Consider the following 19,931-nt stretch of genomic DNA (forward strand, 5'->3'; position numbering starts at 1 on the left):
TATATATTTTTTAAGGGATTTTATGACCTTGTAACTAAACTGGTCAAGTCTTATTATTTACATTCATATTTTTATGAAAAAATAGAGTGAAATGAAATAAAATGAAGATGATTAAATTGAGACATTAATCAACTGGGATGAAATAAAATAAGATGAGATGATATGGGATGAAATATAATCTCAGTAAAATGGTGGTCATTTACTGAGATTTTTTCAGTGGACTTTTTGGAGGATCCCAAGAAGTTGCATCCAGCGGCTTTACTTAATTTTCCCACATTTGTGCACTTTCACAGATATTAAACAGTTAATAAACCACCGTTTGCAATTGCATTATTTTGCATTTTTGCAAAAAATAAAACAAATCACACAACTTCACTCCTCGCGTTCCCGCCAAAAGTCACCAAGAATTATAATTTTTTAAGGGATTTAATGACCTGGTAACGAAGACTTTTAGGTCATGTCTTATTTTAATTTACATTCTTATTTTTATGAAAAATGATAAAATGGAGTAAAATGAAATAAAGATGATTAATTTGAGACACTAATCAACTGGGATGAAATTAAATGAAATGAATTGAGATGATATGGGATGAAATATAATATTAGTAAAATGGTGGTCATTTACTAAGATTTTTTCAGTGGACTTTTTGGAGGATCCCGGGAAGTTACGTCCAACGGCTTTGTTTCATTTTCCCACATTTGTGCACTTTCACAGATATTAAACAGTTAATAAACCACCGTTATTTCACATTTAAACCTGAAGAAAGACTAAATGCACAAAATAAAACAAATCGCACAACTTCACTCCTCGCCTTCCCGCCAAAAAGTCCCCAAAACCGGTTTAATTGTACATAGTTATGGCCATAGATTATTAAAATAGTTACTACGAAGCCAATTGTCTTACTTAAAAAAGGAGAAGTATACTATCTCCACGTCTGCGAAATTACTTTCCTGAGAATGTTTTTTTAACCATAATTATTATGATTACATACATATCACATAGTACATACCTACATGTGGGAACTGTATAATTTTTTTAAAGATTTTATGACTGTGAAGTAAATACAGTATTATCTGTGTCCTTTATAGATTATACGTGAGCTGTTTCTTATGGCGACTTTTACCTCCATCATGGGGCATAGACAAACAAAACGCCGGCCTTTCCGCTGAAGCGTCTTGTTGTTTCAACGCGGAATATTGGTAAATGATGGCTGCAAATAATTATTTTGGGTTCACTCACGGAGGAACCCAATACGGGTGAGTTGTTTTACGATGTAGATAAATCTTAAATTGAATTAGTTGTAGCTAAATCAGTGTTGGATTAGTGGGTGCTACTGCGACCACGAGACGTGTTAGTTGTTAAATCAAAATGGCGTCTGGATTGTATTGATCGCGGTAATTCAATAAACGTTCGATCATTTTAGCGTTTCAACTACGTTATGTTTCATTATAGCGCGGCTACAGCTAGTGCTGCATATGGTGGTCAAACCGGGTACGCCGTAGCGCCCGCTGCCACTGCCGCCACTTACGGCACCCAACGAGCCGCTGCCACTGGCTATGATACAGCATATCAAGCTGCGGCTGCCACACAAGGTAATTACTCACAATTAAAATAATAAAAACCTAGTTTGTTATATACTTTAAAATCATAAACATTGACTACCTACCTATTTGTTAAGTTAATTTGTTGTCGATTTTAATGATGCCACTACGAACCCAACATGAGAGAGACAGTTTTTCTTATTTTTAACAAGCACGTGACATTTACAAAAAAAATAAAACAAAATTTTGTATAACATAACATATACTAATATGATACACCAACAGCAAAATTGTACACCCCATAGAAATGACAGTCTTAATAAAAGAGACATTTAGTGCGTTATATGCAGAAGTGATACTTTTCATGTCACTGTTTCATCAATTAAATAATAACTTACTTGCTTACTTAATTCTCAAAATAATTTACTTTAGATGTTTAGATACTAGGTGTTTACTGCAGTCCCACTTGTTTCATTAGAATACAAATTTGTATGATGTAGATAATAGAAATCACAGTTAATAGCCCATTGTTAAAAGTAACAAAAATTACCAAAAATATTAAGCATCAATTAAAACATGTTTAAAGTATCACAAAACTATCAAAGAAATAATATTATATCGAAAATACTATCCTTTTATGATTATAGTCCATATTATAATCTATTGACCTTCATATATTTCCTACAACTAACAAGAAATTCAATGATATTTTTACGGTTGAATCTTCTATTTCAACTTTTATATTGTTTTACAATGAGCAAAGTGTGGTTGTGCTCCATTATGGCTAAATCTAAATGTAAGAAGTATGTATGGCTTAGGAATGCAGTGAGGATGAACAATATTTTTAAAGAAATTTAATAGTTGTTTTACTGAAATTGTTAAAAAGTTAAATCGTTGTCTCAGTGAAAATGTCTTACTCATCATTTTTTATTCTAGTGTAAGAATGACTATGTAGTCTTAGGACTTTGAGGACAAATTGAAACTTATTAACGTTTATATAATCAAGAGCAAAATAAGGTATTTTTTTAATATTTTTTATTGCTTAGATGGTTTGACGAGCTCACAGCCCACCTGGAGTTAAGTGGTTACTGGAGCCCATAGCATCTACAACGTAAATGCGCCTGATATTGAGATATAAGTTCTAAGTTCTCAGTAAAAGTTTTCAAGTTCAGGTTCAGGTTTCTACTTGTTGTTAGTGATTTCATTTTTAAACTTATCAGCTGCTGCACATGCCCACGCCCACGCAGCAGTAGCAGCGGCCTCAGCATATGACGCCAGCAAGAGTGCGTATTACCAACAGGCAGCTGCTGCCTACCCGACAGCGGCACCCCCACAACCACAACCTACATATGATGCATCTGCAGCTAAACCTGCATACTCCACACCTGCGTCATATGCACAGGTTGGTGTAACGTTGTTGTTTTCATAGCAAACACTATTGGTTGTTACCATCCCTTAAAGGTATATGTCAGCCACCATGTAACAAGAAGGTAAGGGTTTTCATGCTGAGTTTGATTGTAGTGGCTTAATAGTAAAATGGAAGTAATAAGAAAATCTCAACTAATTGTTTGGAGTACTGTATGAAATATTTACAGTAATTGCACGAAACTGGAAAAACTGAAGTCTTCTCACTTATTGGAATCTGAGTGGTTTCAAATAATTACTAATTATTGCTAATATAAACCTAGAACTCTTAAATAATGTTTTTAGACTTTCAAAGTAGGGTTATTGACAGTAAAAACCAAAGGTTTCATATATAATTGATACTGTGAAGTTAAATTTAAGTAAATTATGTAGAAGTCATTGGTTTTTCTTTATTTGATATTTATTTATCTACCATAATATAGTAAATTTTATACTTTGATATATTAAAAAAGTATTAATTCTTAAACAATGGTATGAAATGAAATTTTTATTGTAATTATTTTAGATGCTTTGTTGAAATCTCTTGTTCTATGCAATACACAGGGCACATACAGCCAGGGTGCAGCCCAAAGGGGAGCGGCTGCAGCAAAACCTGCTTACGGAGCAGTGTACAGTGCCACCACTGCCACTGCTTCCTACCCCACACAGGCATACACTGCCACCCCGGCACAGACACAGAAACGTAAGTTTATTTGTGCAACTAAATGCAAATGCAGTCAAACCTGGATAAGCGAGAGTTCAAGGGAGCACAATCTCATTCTCGCTTATAGAGGTTTCTCACTAACCTGAGTTTCTCGCTAATGCTCCCTCTGAATTTCATTTCGCGATTTTCCGGATTCAACACATTCACTATTTTAAGTTTATCACTTAATGACAGTACTTTAATTTTACGTTTTGACATGAAGCAGAACAGAACTTTCTTTCGCAATTCATTAACAATAAGCTGAGTAAGTCCCACAAACAGGATAGTACGTGTCCATCCGAATAGACTGATAAAATAACGTTATTTAGTTCCACGAAATACAATAGGTTCAATATTGACGAGAAAACAATCCAAAAACAATGGTAGGAAGTTCCAGGAAATTTAAGAATGAGTCATAAAATAGCAGATGTTAAATTTGTAATTTGTTTTGTCATTTGTTCCTCCTAAATAATATAAATAAATAAAGCTCCACTGTCGCTTATAGAAGTATAGATAAGTAGCAGTCTCACTTACGGAGGTCCATGAGGGGAAAACGACTCTCTCTTACAGAGGTCTCTGTTTCTCGCTAATAGAGGTTTTGGGTGCTTAAAATGATGGGTCCTGGCGATTACTCTCACTTATAGAGTTTTCTCACTTATCCAGTTCTCACTTACCCAGGTTTGACTGTAATTCAAATGTTGTATTGCTATAATTGATTATTATGTTATGTTTCTTGCATCGGAATAACGGCTTTCCCTGCCCTCGAAATCGGAAAACACAATTGTTTCGAGGCAGAAATAGGCAGGATGGTGTTGCCAACTCGTACGGGATCAGCACTCTCAACTGCCAGTAATTATGCAAATTTTTTGCAGTATTTATAAAGGAGAATGCCCAAATTTTAATCACTGCAAATAATCTAGATGACCTAAGATTTTTCATAATTTTTGTTAGTTAAATTGATACAAATCGCGATTTTGATAATATACTATTTACTTTTGAGAAAGTAAATAAGTTGCACCAATATCAAAGGAATTTCAATTCTCAAACAATATTTGTCTATTAAGATGTAGAGAAAATAAAACTTGCATTTTCCTAGCACTGCACCATTTAGCACCACATTTCTCTACTAATGATTTTATTCATTGAATAGTATAGAAATAATCTTTCAGTTCTCTTCAAGAAATAATTAAGAAACTAATAAATGCACCATGGTGGCATTTTGATAAAAGCATAATTTTCATTAACTTCAAATAATAAACTGGGTTAATTTTAGAAACTAAAACATCCTTCCTATATTTCATTAAAAATCCTATATTCATACAATCATAAACAAATGCAACCAACATCCATACACTTATGGGCATTCTCCTTTTGCAAGTTTAATAACTATTAAACAATGGAATCTCAACGCATAGCGTAAAGAAAATTGGTACTTGTCCTGGAATTTAAATTTAACTATTATTAAATAATAAGAATTTCATGTAGACCATAAATTATAACAGATTATAGGGAAATGTATATGTAATTTTTCCATCAAGAACTAGTCAAAATGTGTCTCAGACTTGGTACACACAACTTTCATGATATGTAGATAAAATTTGTGAACAAACAAACACAATGCTTATGAAAAACTACAACACATTAATACAGACAATGGAGTCTGAAATATCAGGCCAAATTTAAATCATGGAATGGTTTTAAAAGTGAACACAAATATGAAATGAATATGCAAAATATGTAATTAAACAGCTTCGATCAACAATAGTAACTAGATAAAGGGATACGTACAAAATTAAAGCAAAAACTGTCCGCGTGAATATATACTTATATAGCTACATTCGTTTACTAACAAACGGAGAAAAAAGTTTTGAAACACTTTTACGTTCAAACTAATAACAACTATGGCACCTAGTAATAAAGTCACAAATCTTCAAAACATTATCTAATACTTACGATCATTCGTCACATAAAACGAGCAAAGCAATAAATTACTCCTGTCACTTACCAATAAAAAGACATATTTTAAACAACTTTTAATGTTAAATCAATCTTAAATTGCAACAAATAAAGTAACTTTTCCCTTAATTGCTCTGAGAACTAACATCGTTTTGCTTTATTTATTTTTGCTTCTTGAAATGCCGATTTGTATTTACTACAGGAGGTAAGGGAGTCGCGCTTAACACTAAAATAATTTATTAATGAATTAAAGTAAAAGTTTAGTTGTTTACTTTTTATGTTTTGGAAATGTATGTTTGTTAGTATCTATACATTACTTATTATTTTATTAGCGTTACGTTTTTGTGTAATATATATTTTTAAGTTTTCGCGACCAGTGCACATAATAAAACAACGTTTAAACGGTTTCAAGCGTGGTATTTTTATTACAATGTTTCGGCCACGTTTCAGTAGCCGTGAGCACGGAAGGCAAAGATGTCCAGTGTCAGTAAGCGGAGATCTTAGCTGGCTTATAAAAGTCATCTCTTGTTTCTCTGGCGACAATCGAGATCCATTCTGCACACGTGATTGCTAGGAAAGCTAAAATAAAAATGGAAAGCTAAGTATCTAATGAGAGTCTAACAAACAGACACAAAAGCAGCATTAACCAATTTTAACCAACTAATTTTGAAGTGCTGCTAACAAATGTTAAAAAATTATTACAACACAAATCTACTCCATGCATTTACTGTTCTGTTAAGCAAAAGTTTGTCCATGTGTTGGCCGAGCCTTGGCCAACATTTGTAGCGGTGGTTAAAAATCGGTAATTTTGTTCAAAATTTAATATTATTTATAAGTTTAAAGCTTACAATATAGTTTATACTTCATGTACTTACCGAAAATAAGATATTCCGGCCGTTAAATTGCTTTTTCGGGCCTTATTTTTGCAACTTTTGAATACACACTGCGGTATTGTGAGACGGGTTGACATTGGCTGTGTTTGAAGTGAACTAAACAAAATAAGAGCTCACATTTCAAGTGCGCTGTTATTTGACGAGACGGATTTTATGCACTGACCCGAAATCTAGTTACTATTGTTGATCGAAGTTAAACAGTTATAAAATCTGTTTAATTCCCTATAACTAATAGAATGAGAAAACTTGAAAATAGATAAAATATATAAAGAACAATTGATTAGTATTAAGAAATTTACTAAACTTCTAGCCCTTATAGGATTTAGAGTGCTCCAATATCTCATTATCAGTAACGCTATCAAAAACTGACTAAAACAAGTTTAAAAAACCTAATGGATACGTTTTTGTTAAGGTTATTAATTAAACCAAAATAAGTATTCAGTTATTTTTTTAAAAGCATATATTCCACATACAAAATGTGCATACAATGGTATGTGCATAGAATGAATTACATTTAATTTCATGAACCCTTTTTCCATATTCGTTCCATATATAGTTGCTACATAGACGTCACTTATCCATTATGAGTACTCGCGTCCAGCAGTGCTTTAGAAGCAATAGGGTATGTTCAGACTTGTTCAACCTCCATATCGTGCGGAACCTAGCTCTAGGGTTCTGTGCCCTTGGAACAAGTGATGTAGTTTCTTGATATTAAATATAAAAAAAAGGCTTGTGATTTTACTGAGTATGCAGACTCCAGAAATAATATTTCAGTCACTTGAAAATGCTCTTTTTTAACTCCGAAAATTTTTGACTTAAGACTTATATTATAGTATTGTTTTGGGTTTTTGGGAGAACGTATAAGATTTACTGAAAGTACGCATGTGAAGTGTCTGGGTGAATGAATTTTGATGATACAACATTAATAGACACAATGTAACAAAATTTTGCAATGTTGTTGTGATTGACTAACCCTCTCATGTGGCTGCATCAACTAGTCTGGTATCATGGTATCATTTTGTTTTTGGTCAAGATCTTTTACTCAACTTTGATGAAATTTAAATGAAAATGGCAACGAGTCACGATTAATTAACATAGCATAAGGCTCGAACACAATAATAATAACAATTATCACATAGAAATGTTATTATGCCAAGAGAGAAGTAAATCAGCCCCAGTAAAGTGTGTTGTAGTTTTTCTGCATAATGAACAAATGAATAATGAAAACATGTAGTTGTCTATGTAAAGTTGTGAAGTTAAACAATTAATTAAATAGAAACAATGAATTAAATTGTAGAAACGACGAACAGAGGGAATACCGCCTACGACACCGCGCTCTATAACGCGGCCTCCATGTACGTCGCGCAGCAGAGCAAGGCCGCGCCCGGCACGTACGTACTGCCTTGTCCCACTCATTCACTGTGTTAAACTACACGAAGATTTATTTTAATACAAATTAATGAGACCCAGGTAGTAGGTAGATACTGCACTCAAGATTATTTTGTTTACAGTACGATTATCGAAAATATATATGTTTGAAGTCGTGGCCTAAACGATAAGGCGCCCGGTGCTTTCGTATCGAGCGATGCGTCTGTCGGTGTTCGAATCCCGCAAACAGGTACCTGCCAATTGTTCTGATGAAATATGTACTTGACAAATGTTCACGAATAACTTCCACGGTGAAGGAATAACATCGTGTAATTAAAATCATACCGACAAGAAATATTGTTTGCGTAATTATGCAATTGCATAATTGCATAATTACGCAAACAATATTCCTCCAATTGCGAATGCATGCAATATTGGAGGAAGCTAGTGCAAAAATGACCAAGGTGGTCACAACCCTCAGTAATGAAGAAGCGACAAAGAAGAAGAAGAATTATGGTGGTAGGCACCACCACCCTGCCTATTTCTGAAACAGTAATGCGTTTAGTTTGGAAGGATACTGCCTTTGTACTAGAAAACTGAGAAACTGAGACTTACACCTTATGCCTCGAGGTGGGTGGGTGGACCTTTACGTTGATGTTTATAGGCTTCTGTAACCATTTAACAACACTGGGTGCGCCGTCAGCTCGCTTATTCATATAGGTGATAATTTTTTTATTGTTAAAAAGTCTAGATAGAATATTTATTCATAATAATTTCACAAGGACTCGTAATTAGAACACTTTTATAATTGCTTGGATTCTAATTTCAGCCAATGCGTGATTTATATACAGATTTTGCCATTTAAACTATAACGAAAATGGTATGAAATCATCTGAAATTTGATTATAGCGGGATGAATTGAAAAAATAAATAACATCCTTATAATTTTATGAGGTTTCAATGATTTTTCAGAATATCTGTAAAAGTCAAGTCCAATGGTTTTTTTTTATATTTTTCACTCTTGAGTGCTCGCTTGTGCTAAACGGTCAATAAGCCACCATTACACACCCACATTTAAACCTCAAGAAACACTAAGTTAACAGAGATGTAACAGATATGATTATTCATCTTTAGTATCATAAGCCACATTATCCTTACTTTTGTTATAGTCTCCTTACACCCTGAATGACATATCATTAAGATGAGTGAAGGTCGATAATTGTAATTTAAATGAAGCTGCACTGTCTTGTGGAGTGCTTAAGCAAGATTTTAATCCCTAATTAAAATTTAATTTATATCGTGCGGGAATATAAAAATATTTCATTCTAAGAGAAAACAAAAGTAAAAAATGTAAATTTTGTCGCAGTGGCTGGAAGAACTATAAAACGCCGGGAACGGGTCAGCCTCGCCGCGCCAAGCCTCCGCCCAAAGCGCAACAGTTGCATTACTGTGACGTGTGCCGCATCTCCTGCGCCGGACCCCAGGTGGGCTGCTTTATATATGACTCACTGTCTTCACTGTCACTTTTCGCATTAACAAATACAAAAAGAAAAAGAAATTAACAACGGCTATGAAGCTATTCAAGTATCATTAGGGTAGAAAAAATAATTAAAACGACATGTTGTTGTGACAGACATACAAGGAGCACCTGGAGGGCCAGAAGCACAAGAAGAAGGAGGCGGCCGTGAAGCTGGCGGCGGCGGGCGGCGGCGCCAGCGCGGCGGGGGGCGCGCGCGGGGCGGCGGGCGGCGCGCTGCGCTGCGAGCTGTGTGACGTCACGTGCACGGGCGCCGACGCGTACGCCGCCCACGTGCGCGGCATCAAGCATCAGAAGGTCGTCAAGCTGCACACCATGCTCGGGAAACCCATCCCCTCCACGGAACCCACTAAAGTCGGCGGAGGTCGGTTTCTTTGCTCATTACACTCACTAAGAAATCGATTTATTGAACAATGTGCTTATCGATATGCAACCATAATACATTTTCAGTTAAAGATATTGTAGACAATTATTAGAGGCTTATACTTCGTAAACTAGTAAAATAAATATTTCCATAATTAATTTCATTCTAAATTTGTCTCAGTGCTGCCATACAGCTATAATATAGCATATAGCTGCTATATGATAATATGATTCGTATTAAAACTACTTTCACTGTTTTATCTTCTGTATGTCATTTTTATTTTATAGTTTTCGACTAAAGTATAATAAATAACAAACTTTAGAATTTCCTGTAAACATTACATTTATTATCAAATAAAACTTAATGATGGTCAGCACAATGGTAACTACACTACTGGGATATTCTAGGTACTTTATAGTATTTACTTATTAAATACATTGGTACCTCGACATACAAGTTTAATTAGTTTCGTAACCTTGCTCGTATGTCAAAGCAATGTTCCCCGTTGAAATTAACTGAAATACCATTAATCCTTTCCAGGTCCACAAAATCCATCTCAGTCATTATTTCTAAGTGTTTTTCAACAAGACAAATGTATTTGCACGCAGAAACATTTATTTATAAAGGACAAATTTTACTGGTGGTAGAACCTCTTGTGAGTCCGCGCGGGTAGGTACCACGCTGCCTATTTCTGCCGTGAAGCAGTAATGCGTTTCGGTTTGAAGGGTTAACACCAGGTGGGCTGTGAGCTCATCCACCCATCTAAGCAATAAAAAAAATACATAATCAATAAAAACATAATAAAAGAAAAGTGAAGGGAAGACATCATCATAGGAATGGTTATAAAAATAAACGTGTTAATGTTTTGTAAATGTACAAAAAGCAAAAAACGCGAACCTAATTTATCAAAAATGCTTCGATATCAGGCAAAAATGCTTCGAGGCAAACAAGCATACATATGAGGTGTAGTCTGAGGTGAGAGTGTGTGATTCCTTATATCTCAAAACAGTCATCTGTTAGGGCACTTTGTATATCGAGGTACCACTGTACTGCTCTTTGTCTCCAAAAAACCAAATATATTCTAGTCGAAATGTTGAAAATAAACATGAGATGAAACTGTAAAATTAACTTTATATTATAAACTGTAAAATTAGTTTCATTTACACGAGTCTTAGACCCCAAAGAAAACATTATATGATAATTAAATCTTATTATCCTAGAAACTATGAGTAACATTGAATTGAACATGATTTATCATATATTCAGATGTGACCTCTGTCCATGATGGAGATCATATTTGTAATGATGTGTAGCCCATATGGAGTCCCCCAGCCTGACACAATATCATATTTGTATCCGGACGCGATCTTGGCTAAAGCATGAAGTCAAATTTTCTCTCTGTTACATTCACTGCCACTGTTCAAATACCATGACACGTGGTACAGATTGTGAGTCTTGGTGTGTTGGGTCTTTCCCATATGAATTTGATGTTTTGTCGGGAATGACTGTACTTTCCATCTCAGTAAATGTTGAATGTATGCGCAATTGAGTAGATTTTATTGATTATTTAATTTGCAAAAGGATCTCATCAAACTTGAATCTCGTTAATGATCATAAAAGTTTTACACTAATGAATGAACAGTTGAGAAAATTTGACTTGGATGTATCAGCCAAAAAGAAAGTGGCGGGCGCGCCGAAGATCGCGTTCGTGTCGTCCGGAGGACTCCGCACTGTCGCCACCGACCCCGCCTCACCCTCCGCGCCCTCCACCGCGCCCTCCACCGCACACTCGACCCCACACTCGCCCCCAGACAAGGAAAAGGACGAGGAGAAGGAGGACGACGATGCCGAGCCCGAGGTGCAGCCCGTGGGACAGGACTACATCGAGGAGATCCGGGCAGACGACGGCAAGGCGCTCTCCTTCAACTGCAAGCTCTGCGATTGCAAGTTCAATGACCCCAATGCTAAGGAAATGCACATGAAGGGCAGAAGGCACCGACTACAGTACAAGAAGAAGGTGAGCCACCTGCTGACTTGTCTTGGGCCTTAGAGTGTTATATAGTTATAATGTTCATCCAATGATTACTTAGTAAAAGGTTTGAGATGCGCGTCGAGCCTGGTGTCTTCGGGACGCCAAGAGATCCGTGTGTCAAATGATTAATGGCATCATATGAGGAGGAACAATACTTATTTTCAATTTTTTTACTCTTTCCAATCTCATAAATTTACTCTCATACCAATTTTATTTTAATGAATCAGGTGCAACCAGATCTAGAGGTTAAGGTCAAACCCTCTATGCACCAGCGTAAGTTGGCGGAGGCTAAAGCTCAACGTATGATGGTGAGAGATGAACTCTGGGCCAGAAGACGCATGCATGATGTATGTATTTTACATTTGTAATTATTAAATTTATTTAGTGTGTTTTTATTCTTCTTTAGCCTAAGGTTGTATAATGATTACAAAAAACTATATCGATGGGCCCAAGATCTTTGCAGTGGTTTAATATGACTGCCAAAATGTTGATAGGCAATATTCAGCATATTGTAGTTACACAATGATTTTGTGAATGATTCTTGCTAATGCATATCGTAATGGTTCTGGACTGAAGTTAAAATTTTAGCTATTACTATATAATTATGCAGGTAATAATGTTGTATGTAGTAATAATTTCATGTTTTAATTTGAATATCAAGGTATATGGCCAGGGTATTGAGGAAGACGAGCGCATGTATTGGGAGGGGGGAATCGAACCGTGGTGGAGAGGTCCTCATCACCATCATCATCATCATGTAAGTACATACATCATTATTTTTAATCTACATGCACAACAATATTATAAAAGTAAATGTTTTGCTAAAATTGTGCATTTTTTGGCAAATTTAGATGAAATTTGGAAAAAATATAGTTTATTAACTTAATAACACAGGATACTTAATTAACTTAATTACATTAAAACACTAATGACTGTAGGCTTGTTTAGTTCATAGTTAAAGAGTTACTGAAACTGAAAATCCTCAATTTTTTTATTGCTGATGATCAATAATTGGCGTATGGTCTATCTGGTTTTAAGTAATTACTGAAGACTTCTGTTGAATCAGATCAACTAAAAGTTTGTCTATGGTCGCAGGGCATGGGTATGGGCTACGGTCGCCGGCCGGAGACATCTGACGACCGGCACGTGCTCACCAAGCACGCCGAGATCTATCCGGGAGACGCGCAGCTGCAGCACATCCACCGCGCCGTCGCGCACACCGAGCGCGCCCTCAAGTCGCTCTCCGACGCGCTCGCTGACTCCGCCAGGCAAAAGGTTCCTGCTCCGTACGGCCTAGCCACAAGCAACAGACTAACATTCAAATACACTCACGGACAAATTTAGAGGAACGAAAAAAGTTTCTATAAAATAATTACCTACTTAATACCTATATAATACCTGTTAGTTTTACCTACATTCTGAATATTTGGAACTTTGAAGAATAAATACTCCAAATATAAAAAAAAAACTTCCAAATTTTGTTATAACTAGGATTTACAAATGTTTGCGGTCGGTACGCACGATAATTAGAAAAGGAGAAAGTAAACGTTACTTTTAAATAACTTAAAATTTCTCCATGAGTGTATTAATGAATATGTGGGAAGACAGTTTGTTGATAAAAAAATATTAATTACATACATGCTCCCTGTGCTCTATGATATTGTTGTATCAAAGATCTGTTACATTAATAGTTCAATGAAAGTAATCAAGCTTTGCAAATGTAAGATACTAATGATTAAAAAGAAACTAATGAAAACCATTTTAATTAATAACATGTAATTTGTTGAAAATTTTAGACTGTGCCGGCTAAAACTAAAGTTGATGACAAGAAAGATGACAAGGCTGATGGCAAAGAAGATGGTCGTGATAATCAGTTGTGAGTAATATTAATTAACATATTGGTATTAAATTTAAACTCGATTTGTTACTATGATTAATACTGTTGTCACTGAAATTATTAAAAGTTTCTAAATGTTGTTAACATAAAAATGAATTGAGTTACACATTATCATGAAATTACATCCCAATTTACTAAAAACATTGCAAGACTGGGAATGAACTAGGATTCAATCACAATACGGTTTACAATCTATCTGATTTATTGCGTTGTTTTTTAAATCAATAATAATTATGTATTGACCCTGCTGAACACTCTGATAACCATTAGATTGATTTTGTGTCTTATTGAGTGGGAGCACTCATGTTGCAGTGACTTGTGATCAAACTTGTTCATAACAAGACAGATATAGAACTAACAACTATTTGCAACATTTTAGAATGATAAATGAATAATGTTTTTGTTTTTGTCTAGTAGATTTTTTCTCTTTTAGTTCAACTGTAAATGTAAATTTCTGTTTATCTGTGGATAATTTTTACTATTATACTTGCATCTAAATGTAGATCATAATGTGGGCTTGGTAACTTTTATATTGTTGTTACCTATGTTATAGGTTCTCATTCCTGGCGGAAGGCGAGCAGGCGGGTTCCACCAGCACGGCCGGCGACGCGCCCCGCGCTCTGAAGGGCGTGATGCGCGTGGGGCTGCTCGCCAAGGGCCTGCTGCTGAAGGGCGACCGCGACGTGCAGCTGGTGGTGCTGTGTCACGACCGCCCCACCGTCACCCTGCTCAAGCGCGTCGCCGCCGACCTGCCCCACCACCTCGCCAAAGTCAAGGTGGGAGTGCACGCGCTCGGGGACGTGTCGCCTGCGCCGACCCCGCGGAACTAACTGGCGGTCGCGTTGCAGGGCCCCGGCGACGAGCCCAAGTACAAGGTGGAGCTGCTGCCGGCCGAGGGCGCCGTGCAGGTGTCGGACGCGCACGTGGGCGTGCTCGTCAGCCTCACCTCCGCCGTGGTGCGCGAGCCCGCCGGTCAGTAGCCGCGCCCCGCGCTCTCTCTCGCGCTCAGAACAAACTATCTATCTATAAGATGTAACGCTGCCATTCCACAAAAAGTCTTATCATTTTATTTAATCTGATATTCTGTGTGAAAAAAAAAGATAATTTGTTCAAGTTGATCGCCCCACTGGGCCATGTGTTGGTGCTTATTTTTAGGTGTTATTAGCGTAAGGCGGCGAGAAGGAAAGGATTTTTGATCATCACAATATATCGCTCTACTGAAACGGAGCAAACATCCTGTTTAGTCACCCACTACGTTTATTTTCTCATTTACAATTTTCTTATTTTATCTGTTCCTATTATAAATTTTAATACTATTATTTACCCCAATTTTCTTTGAACATGCGTTTCAGGATTAATGTTAAGTAGAAATTGATTTAAAAAATTGTTAAGTTGAAATAAAAACGCATGGTCAAGTGAGAGCGCGTTGTCGGAATGCGATTAGCGCCAGCGCACAAAACCGCATTCCGAGTGCCCCGCCGCGGCCGGGGTCGCGTTTGCCCCGTTTTCGTCGATGTGTTGATGGTCAAACACCCTTTGTGTTGTCGCTAGACGGGGGCGACATAAAGCGAGACGACAAGGATGTTCTACCGCGGCAGAAGTGTTTGGACGCGTTGGCCGCCCTTCGGCACGCCAAGTGGTTCCAGGTACATTCGCCATATTACATACAGTGCGCGCTCCGCGGCCTCACGCTTGCACGATCTGTCCGATTACTTGTGACCTTACCTTTGTTACCTTCGCTGATATTCATTTAGTCGGAGTGCGCACGTCGTTTTAGTCACATGTTTATTTTATTTTTTTCATTTTTCTTAACAATCTTGAGTAGTTTTGCAGTAAATAAAGCTTCATGTGCCCTTTAAACTCGACTCCCGTGAACATGTGGCTACGAGTGCTATAAGACTGCGTTTCCTAGCACTGTGTCAGCCGGCAGCGGGAGAGACGGAAACGCAGTTTGTGATGTGTTCACAATTATTGCTCCGCTTATCGTTTCATTGATTTGCTTTAAATTTATAAAAAATAATAATACATAAAACAAAAAGTGGAGCAATACATTGTGCAGCGGGCGGGTCCCGCCGCGAGCGAGCCGCGCTCACGTGCCCCGTGTGTGTGTGTGTGACAGGCTAGGGCGGCCACGCTGCAGTCCTGCGTCATCATCATCCGCATCCTGCGCGACCTCTGCAGGCGCATCCCGAACTGGACGCCGCTCAACTCATACGTGAGTATAAAACTCAAATAGGCCCTGCTCGGGACCCAGACGGCAATAATAGATATTCAATCATCTACAAGCACCGTAATTACTTCTTCAGGCAATGGAACTGCTGACGGCCGGCGTGGTGCAGTCCGCGGGCGCCGCTCTGTCGCCCGGCGAGGCGCTGCGGAGGCTCATGGAGGCCGTCGCCGGCGGCCTGTTGCTCGAACACGGGCCCGGCCTGCGGGACCCCTGCGAGAAGGAACTCGTTGTAAGGACACCCCTCCGCTGGCTACGCCCCGACCACACCCAGACGGATATGTATAAAACGACACAGAAGAATGCCCTGGTCTCTCAATACGAACAACTTCTACGATCAAGTAATCTTATCTGTCCAGGCGACGGGGCAACGTAAAGCCGACGTCGGCTGGAACATATCTCGTTCCTTCTCCCAGATCCACTCTCAGTGCTTTTAGGCTCTTCAAGCACCAGTCACAGTCCTCGTCGAACTTTTCGATTACGAGCGAACTAACCCACAGGCACCCACTGAGTTTCTCGCCGGATCTTCTCAGTTGGTCACGATTCCGATCTGGTGGTAGATTCTGTGAAGCACTGCTCTTGCTAAGGCTAGTGTTAGCAAATTCTCTCAGATTGAGGTATTGAACTAACTCACTTACTCGCCCGCGCGTAGCTGGAATAGCCACCTAGAGTATCAGCGAGTAGGTAGGAAAAAAAATTTAAGTAATAAGTTATAAACTTGTTCATACTATCCAGTCCATACTGGTAAAAGGTGTCTTTGCGTTGCCTATAATAGACAGGACAGCAATTATTACAATAGAATGGTTACTCTGATGACTAGCAGCGTATCTGCTTCTATCACCATTCCATTAAGTACTGCTAGCACTGGCCGTTCGCTTCAGTGTTTCCCATCCACAACTTGCCATTCCCAAAAAATAATATAATCATTGATAAGCTACGTGCCCGCCGCGTACCGTGCGACCATGTATACAGGGCAGTTTCTGTACCAGGACGCGCTGGGCAACATGCCGCCGCAGAAACGGGAAGATCTGACGGCCTCAGCGCAACAGTTCTTAAGACAGATTGCTTTCAGGCAAATTCATAAGGTACGTGAGCACAGTGATTTACATGCAGCTAATTCTAAACTGCACTAGTTGCTTGAGTTCATGAGAAATGTTTGGTTGGTAGAGCAGATGTAATAATGTAATCTGTGCAGGTGCTCGACATGGAGCCGCTCCCCAAGGCGAAGCATGCGACGGGCGCCTGGAAGTTCCCGCGCAAGCGCAGGCGCTCCAACACTGACAACGAGCACGACGCGCCCAACGGTAACTGCTTTTATTTTTCCTACCTAAGCTGATACATAGCCTTGAGAGGCTATTTCAGCGTTACCTTAACTAGTAAGTGACGGGGCTCAAACCTGACGACGTCGCTAACACGAACCCTAGCAAGAGCCGTGCTTCGCAGAATCTACCACCGGATCAGAAACGCGACCCACTGAGAAGATCCGGCGAGAAACTCAGTGGGCTGTCGGTGGGTTAATTTACTCGTCGAGAGAACGATGATCGAATCTCCCGGACAGTGCGCGGCGCCGGACATGATGAGACCTGATGACGAGTCGTAGATTATGCAGATGACTGGTAACGCTCAGAAGCGTCGAGTTATTCGGTGCTCCGATGTGTTCCCTCTCTCTCTGTGTATTCCTTGACGACATGGCACTCTGATCCGCACCACAATACCGACATCTACCGATCTACTTCCAAAATGTTACGCACGTTTTATGGTTATATTTAAAAAAATGTTAAATTTTCAGGTGAGGGGAAAATAGTGAAGACAGAGGAAAAATCAGACTGTTCGGACACCAACAAAAAGTAATCGATATTGAGAAGACACGACCCACACGCTAGCAATAACCCTTATGTATAGATAGCCACACGGCACCGATATCGTTGGAATCTGGTCATGTATATGCCAGATATACATGTAATTTTCAATATTGAATTCATTTCCTTTTTATATTTTTTATATTATCCAAATTGATGGAACACACAAGGAGCAGACTAGAGAGCTCTGAAGTGGGAGCGCTCTAATGAGATGATTAAGACAGATTTCAATGCTATCTCTGTCGCGACAACAGTAGGAAGTATGAAAGTATTTGATTTCCTTGAGAAAGTAAAGATGTGAAGTTGCACATGCCTGCCCGAGGCAACATGTGTGAAGTTTTATTTACGTTCTCGTTGAGTTGTGTGATCTGGTTGGGCACCGGCCTTGTTGTCTCATTTACTAATGTTTCAATCCCGTTCACCAAGACGAGCTGTCCAAAAACTTCACTCAGTGTTGGGCGTCCGGTCCGTCAATGATTTGTGGTCTTAATTAAGTATTAGAATCTTATTCAATATAATATATTGTAGAATTAGTGTATGTGAATGTGAGACAGGGATACGTAGGGCGGGGCGCCGGCGAATGTAATGGAATTGTATAGTTTGGACGAGTAGGGCTCTCGAGTTAACTTTAGTACAGTATTCTGACCAAGTTTAGTTCCTCACGGCGGGGCCCGCGGGCCGCAGCAGTGATTTGTTTTTGTCTTATTTAGCTTAAGGTGTGCGAATACAGCTTGTATTCGACTATTTGAAGATTGTCCTCAATAGAAAACTTTGTCTTTGGCATGAGTGTCGTTATTGTGCAGTGCGAGCTGCAAGTTTGTACTCGCTGACAGTCGCCAGTCGCTTCTGGTGCAGCAGAAACTCAAAAAATTGATGAGACTTTAATTTCACAAATTAATTGGTTTTGTAGAAGTTTGTCGAGCGGCAAATGTTCTGCCGAGGACGGAGAGGTCGGCACATTGTCACGGAGTAATGTGAACTATTTCATGTTTCTTACGTTTTCTTTTGTATAGAATAATCTATTCAGAGATAATAAAGATAAATGACTATATTGTAGTTTTATTTGTTCAGTAGCGTAAATAGTTTGAAATGGTTTTAATGGAATAACTAACTTGACTGACGCTTATGTCATGTTTCTGGTATTCTGCAGCATTTTATAATAAGTTAACTCTTATTAAAATAAAGGTATACCTGCCTAATACTTACTACTTTATTGTTTAAGAAAGTATTTTTCTTGCACCATTTGTTTTTGCAACATTTGAATTTGATATACTATGTAAAACGTCTTTTTTTAACTCGCAACTACTGGAAACATTTTATTCATCAATGTCACCCGTCCATTTAAGTTACCGTAAAATGGGGCGATTAGGGATCGAGAGGTGATCGGGGAAAAAAACAAGAATATCTTTCGACGCGCAATACTAGTTTTTTAATCGATGCAAAATCTTCCATTTTTTGTAGTGTAGTAGTAGAATGTTGAAGGTTCACACACAAAACAACTAAATATGCATGATAATAGCTGGTAACTTATAAAAAATCGCGTTTCAAATTAACTTCTTGTGGTGGTAATTATTGGAACGAAGTTCCTTACGGCAGGCTTGGAGGGGATAGGGATTTTGCTGCGCGACCGAACTGAAAAAAATGTGATAGTAAAACCGTAAGAAAAAATCCGTGGAAAAAAGTGCGTGGAATAAAACCGTTAAATGAGACGTGCGCAGGCGCGACAGTCGCATACACAAGCGAGTAGTGTATAATACCTTTCTCTTTCTCCCACTTTCTTTTCGTTCTCTCATCCATTCTCTTTCTATTATTATTTCTATTTTTCTATTTCTATGTAATTTTATGTTGTCAAACAAAAATAAAGAGACATATTTTGTTATTTTAGTTGATAATTTGAATTACGATGTTTTTTTATTTTAAGTAATTTATTATTTCCTAAAATACTGAATCTCCTAAATACTTTCTTGTACTTAAATAAAAACTAATCAGCAAAATTTAAGAGAAAAATCAAGAAAACCTACATAAAATTGAGCACGATTTTTTTTGCAATTTGTGTCGATTCTACATTAGCCGAAGGAACTTCGTTCCTACCTGGTGTCCCACGACACCACATTTACTTTTAGTGCTAGAAACTTTGCTCTCTTTTATT

General features: G+C 38.1%; 1 protein-coding gene across 4 annotated transcripts; it reads left to right on the forward strand.

Annotated features, from left to right (window-relative positions):
- The first annotated feature begins 1,074 nt into the window (after positions 1-1,074).
- LOC101746099 (zinc finger RNA-binding protein) lies at positions 1,075-18,831 on the forward strand. 4 transcript variants are annotated; one of them, XM_021347506.3, is made up of 21 exons: positions 1,075-1,257; positions 1,454-1,593; positions 2,763-2,944; positions 3,511-3,649; positions 4,445-4,498; positions 7,796-7,889; positions 9,233-9,350; positions 9,500-9,767; positions 11,438-11,784; positions 12,027-12,146; positions 12,461-12,556; positions 12,895-13,074; positions 13,596-13,675; positions 14,250-14,472; positions 14,545-14,668; positions 15,248-15,342; positions 15,816-15,911; positions 16,003-16,155; positions 16,913-17,008; positions 17,119-17,227; positions 17,713-18,831. In XM_021347506.3, the coding sequence occupies exons 1-21, from the start codon at positions 1,205-1,207 to the stop codon at positions 17,772-17,774; spliced, it is 2,829 nt and encodes a 942-aa protein (XP_021203181.2). In that variant the 5' UTR covers positions 1,075-1,204; the 3' UTR covers positions 17,775-18,831. The 4 variants fall into 4 exon arrangements, with proteins under 4 accessions (XP_021203181.2, XP_004925435.2, XP_021203182.2 ...); XM_004925378.4 differs by having other exon boundaries at positions 11,579-11,784; XM_021347507.3 differs by lacking the exon at positions 4,445-4,498.
- Positions 18,832-19,931: the final 1,100 nt, after the last annotated feature.

Source organism: Bombyx mori, chromosome 21, assembly GCF_030269925.1.
Source record: "Bombyx mori chromosome 21, ASM3026992v2".
Classification (NCBI taxonomy): domain Eukaryota; kingdom Metazoa; phylum Arthropoda; class Insecta; order Lepidoptera; family Bombycidae; genus Bombyx; species Bombyx mori.

Bases quoted from the DNA above. Each gene is read 5' to 3' on its own strand.
- LOC101746099 (XM_021347506.3), top strand. From the start codon at position 1,205: ATGATGGCTGCAAATAATTATTTTGGGTTCACTCACGGAGGAACCCAA. The intron at 3,650-4,444 runs GTAAGTTTATTT...GTTTCGAGGCAG, and splicing joins CCCGGCACAGACACAGAAAC to AAATAGGCAGGATGGTGTTG. The intron at 11,785-12,026 runs GTGAGCCACCTG...TTAATGAATCAG, and splicing joins GACTACAGTACAAGAAGAAG to GTGCAACCAGATCTAGAGGT.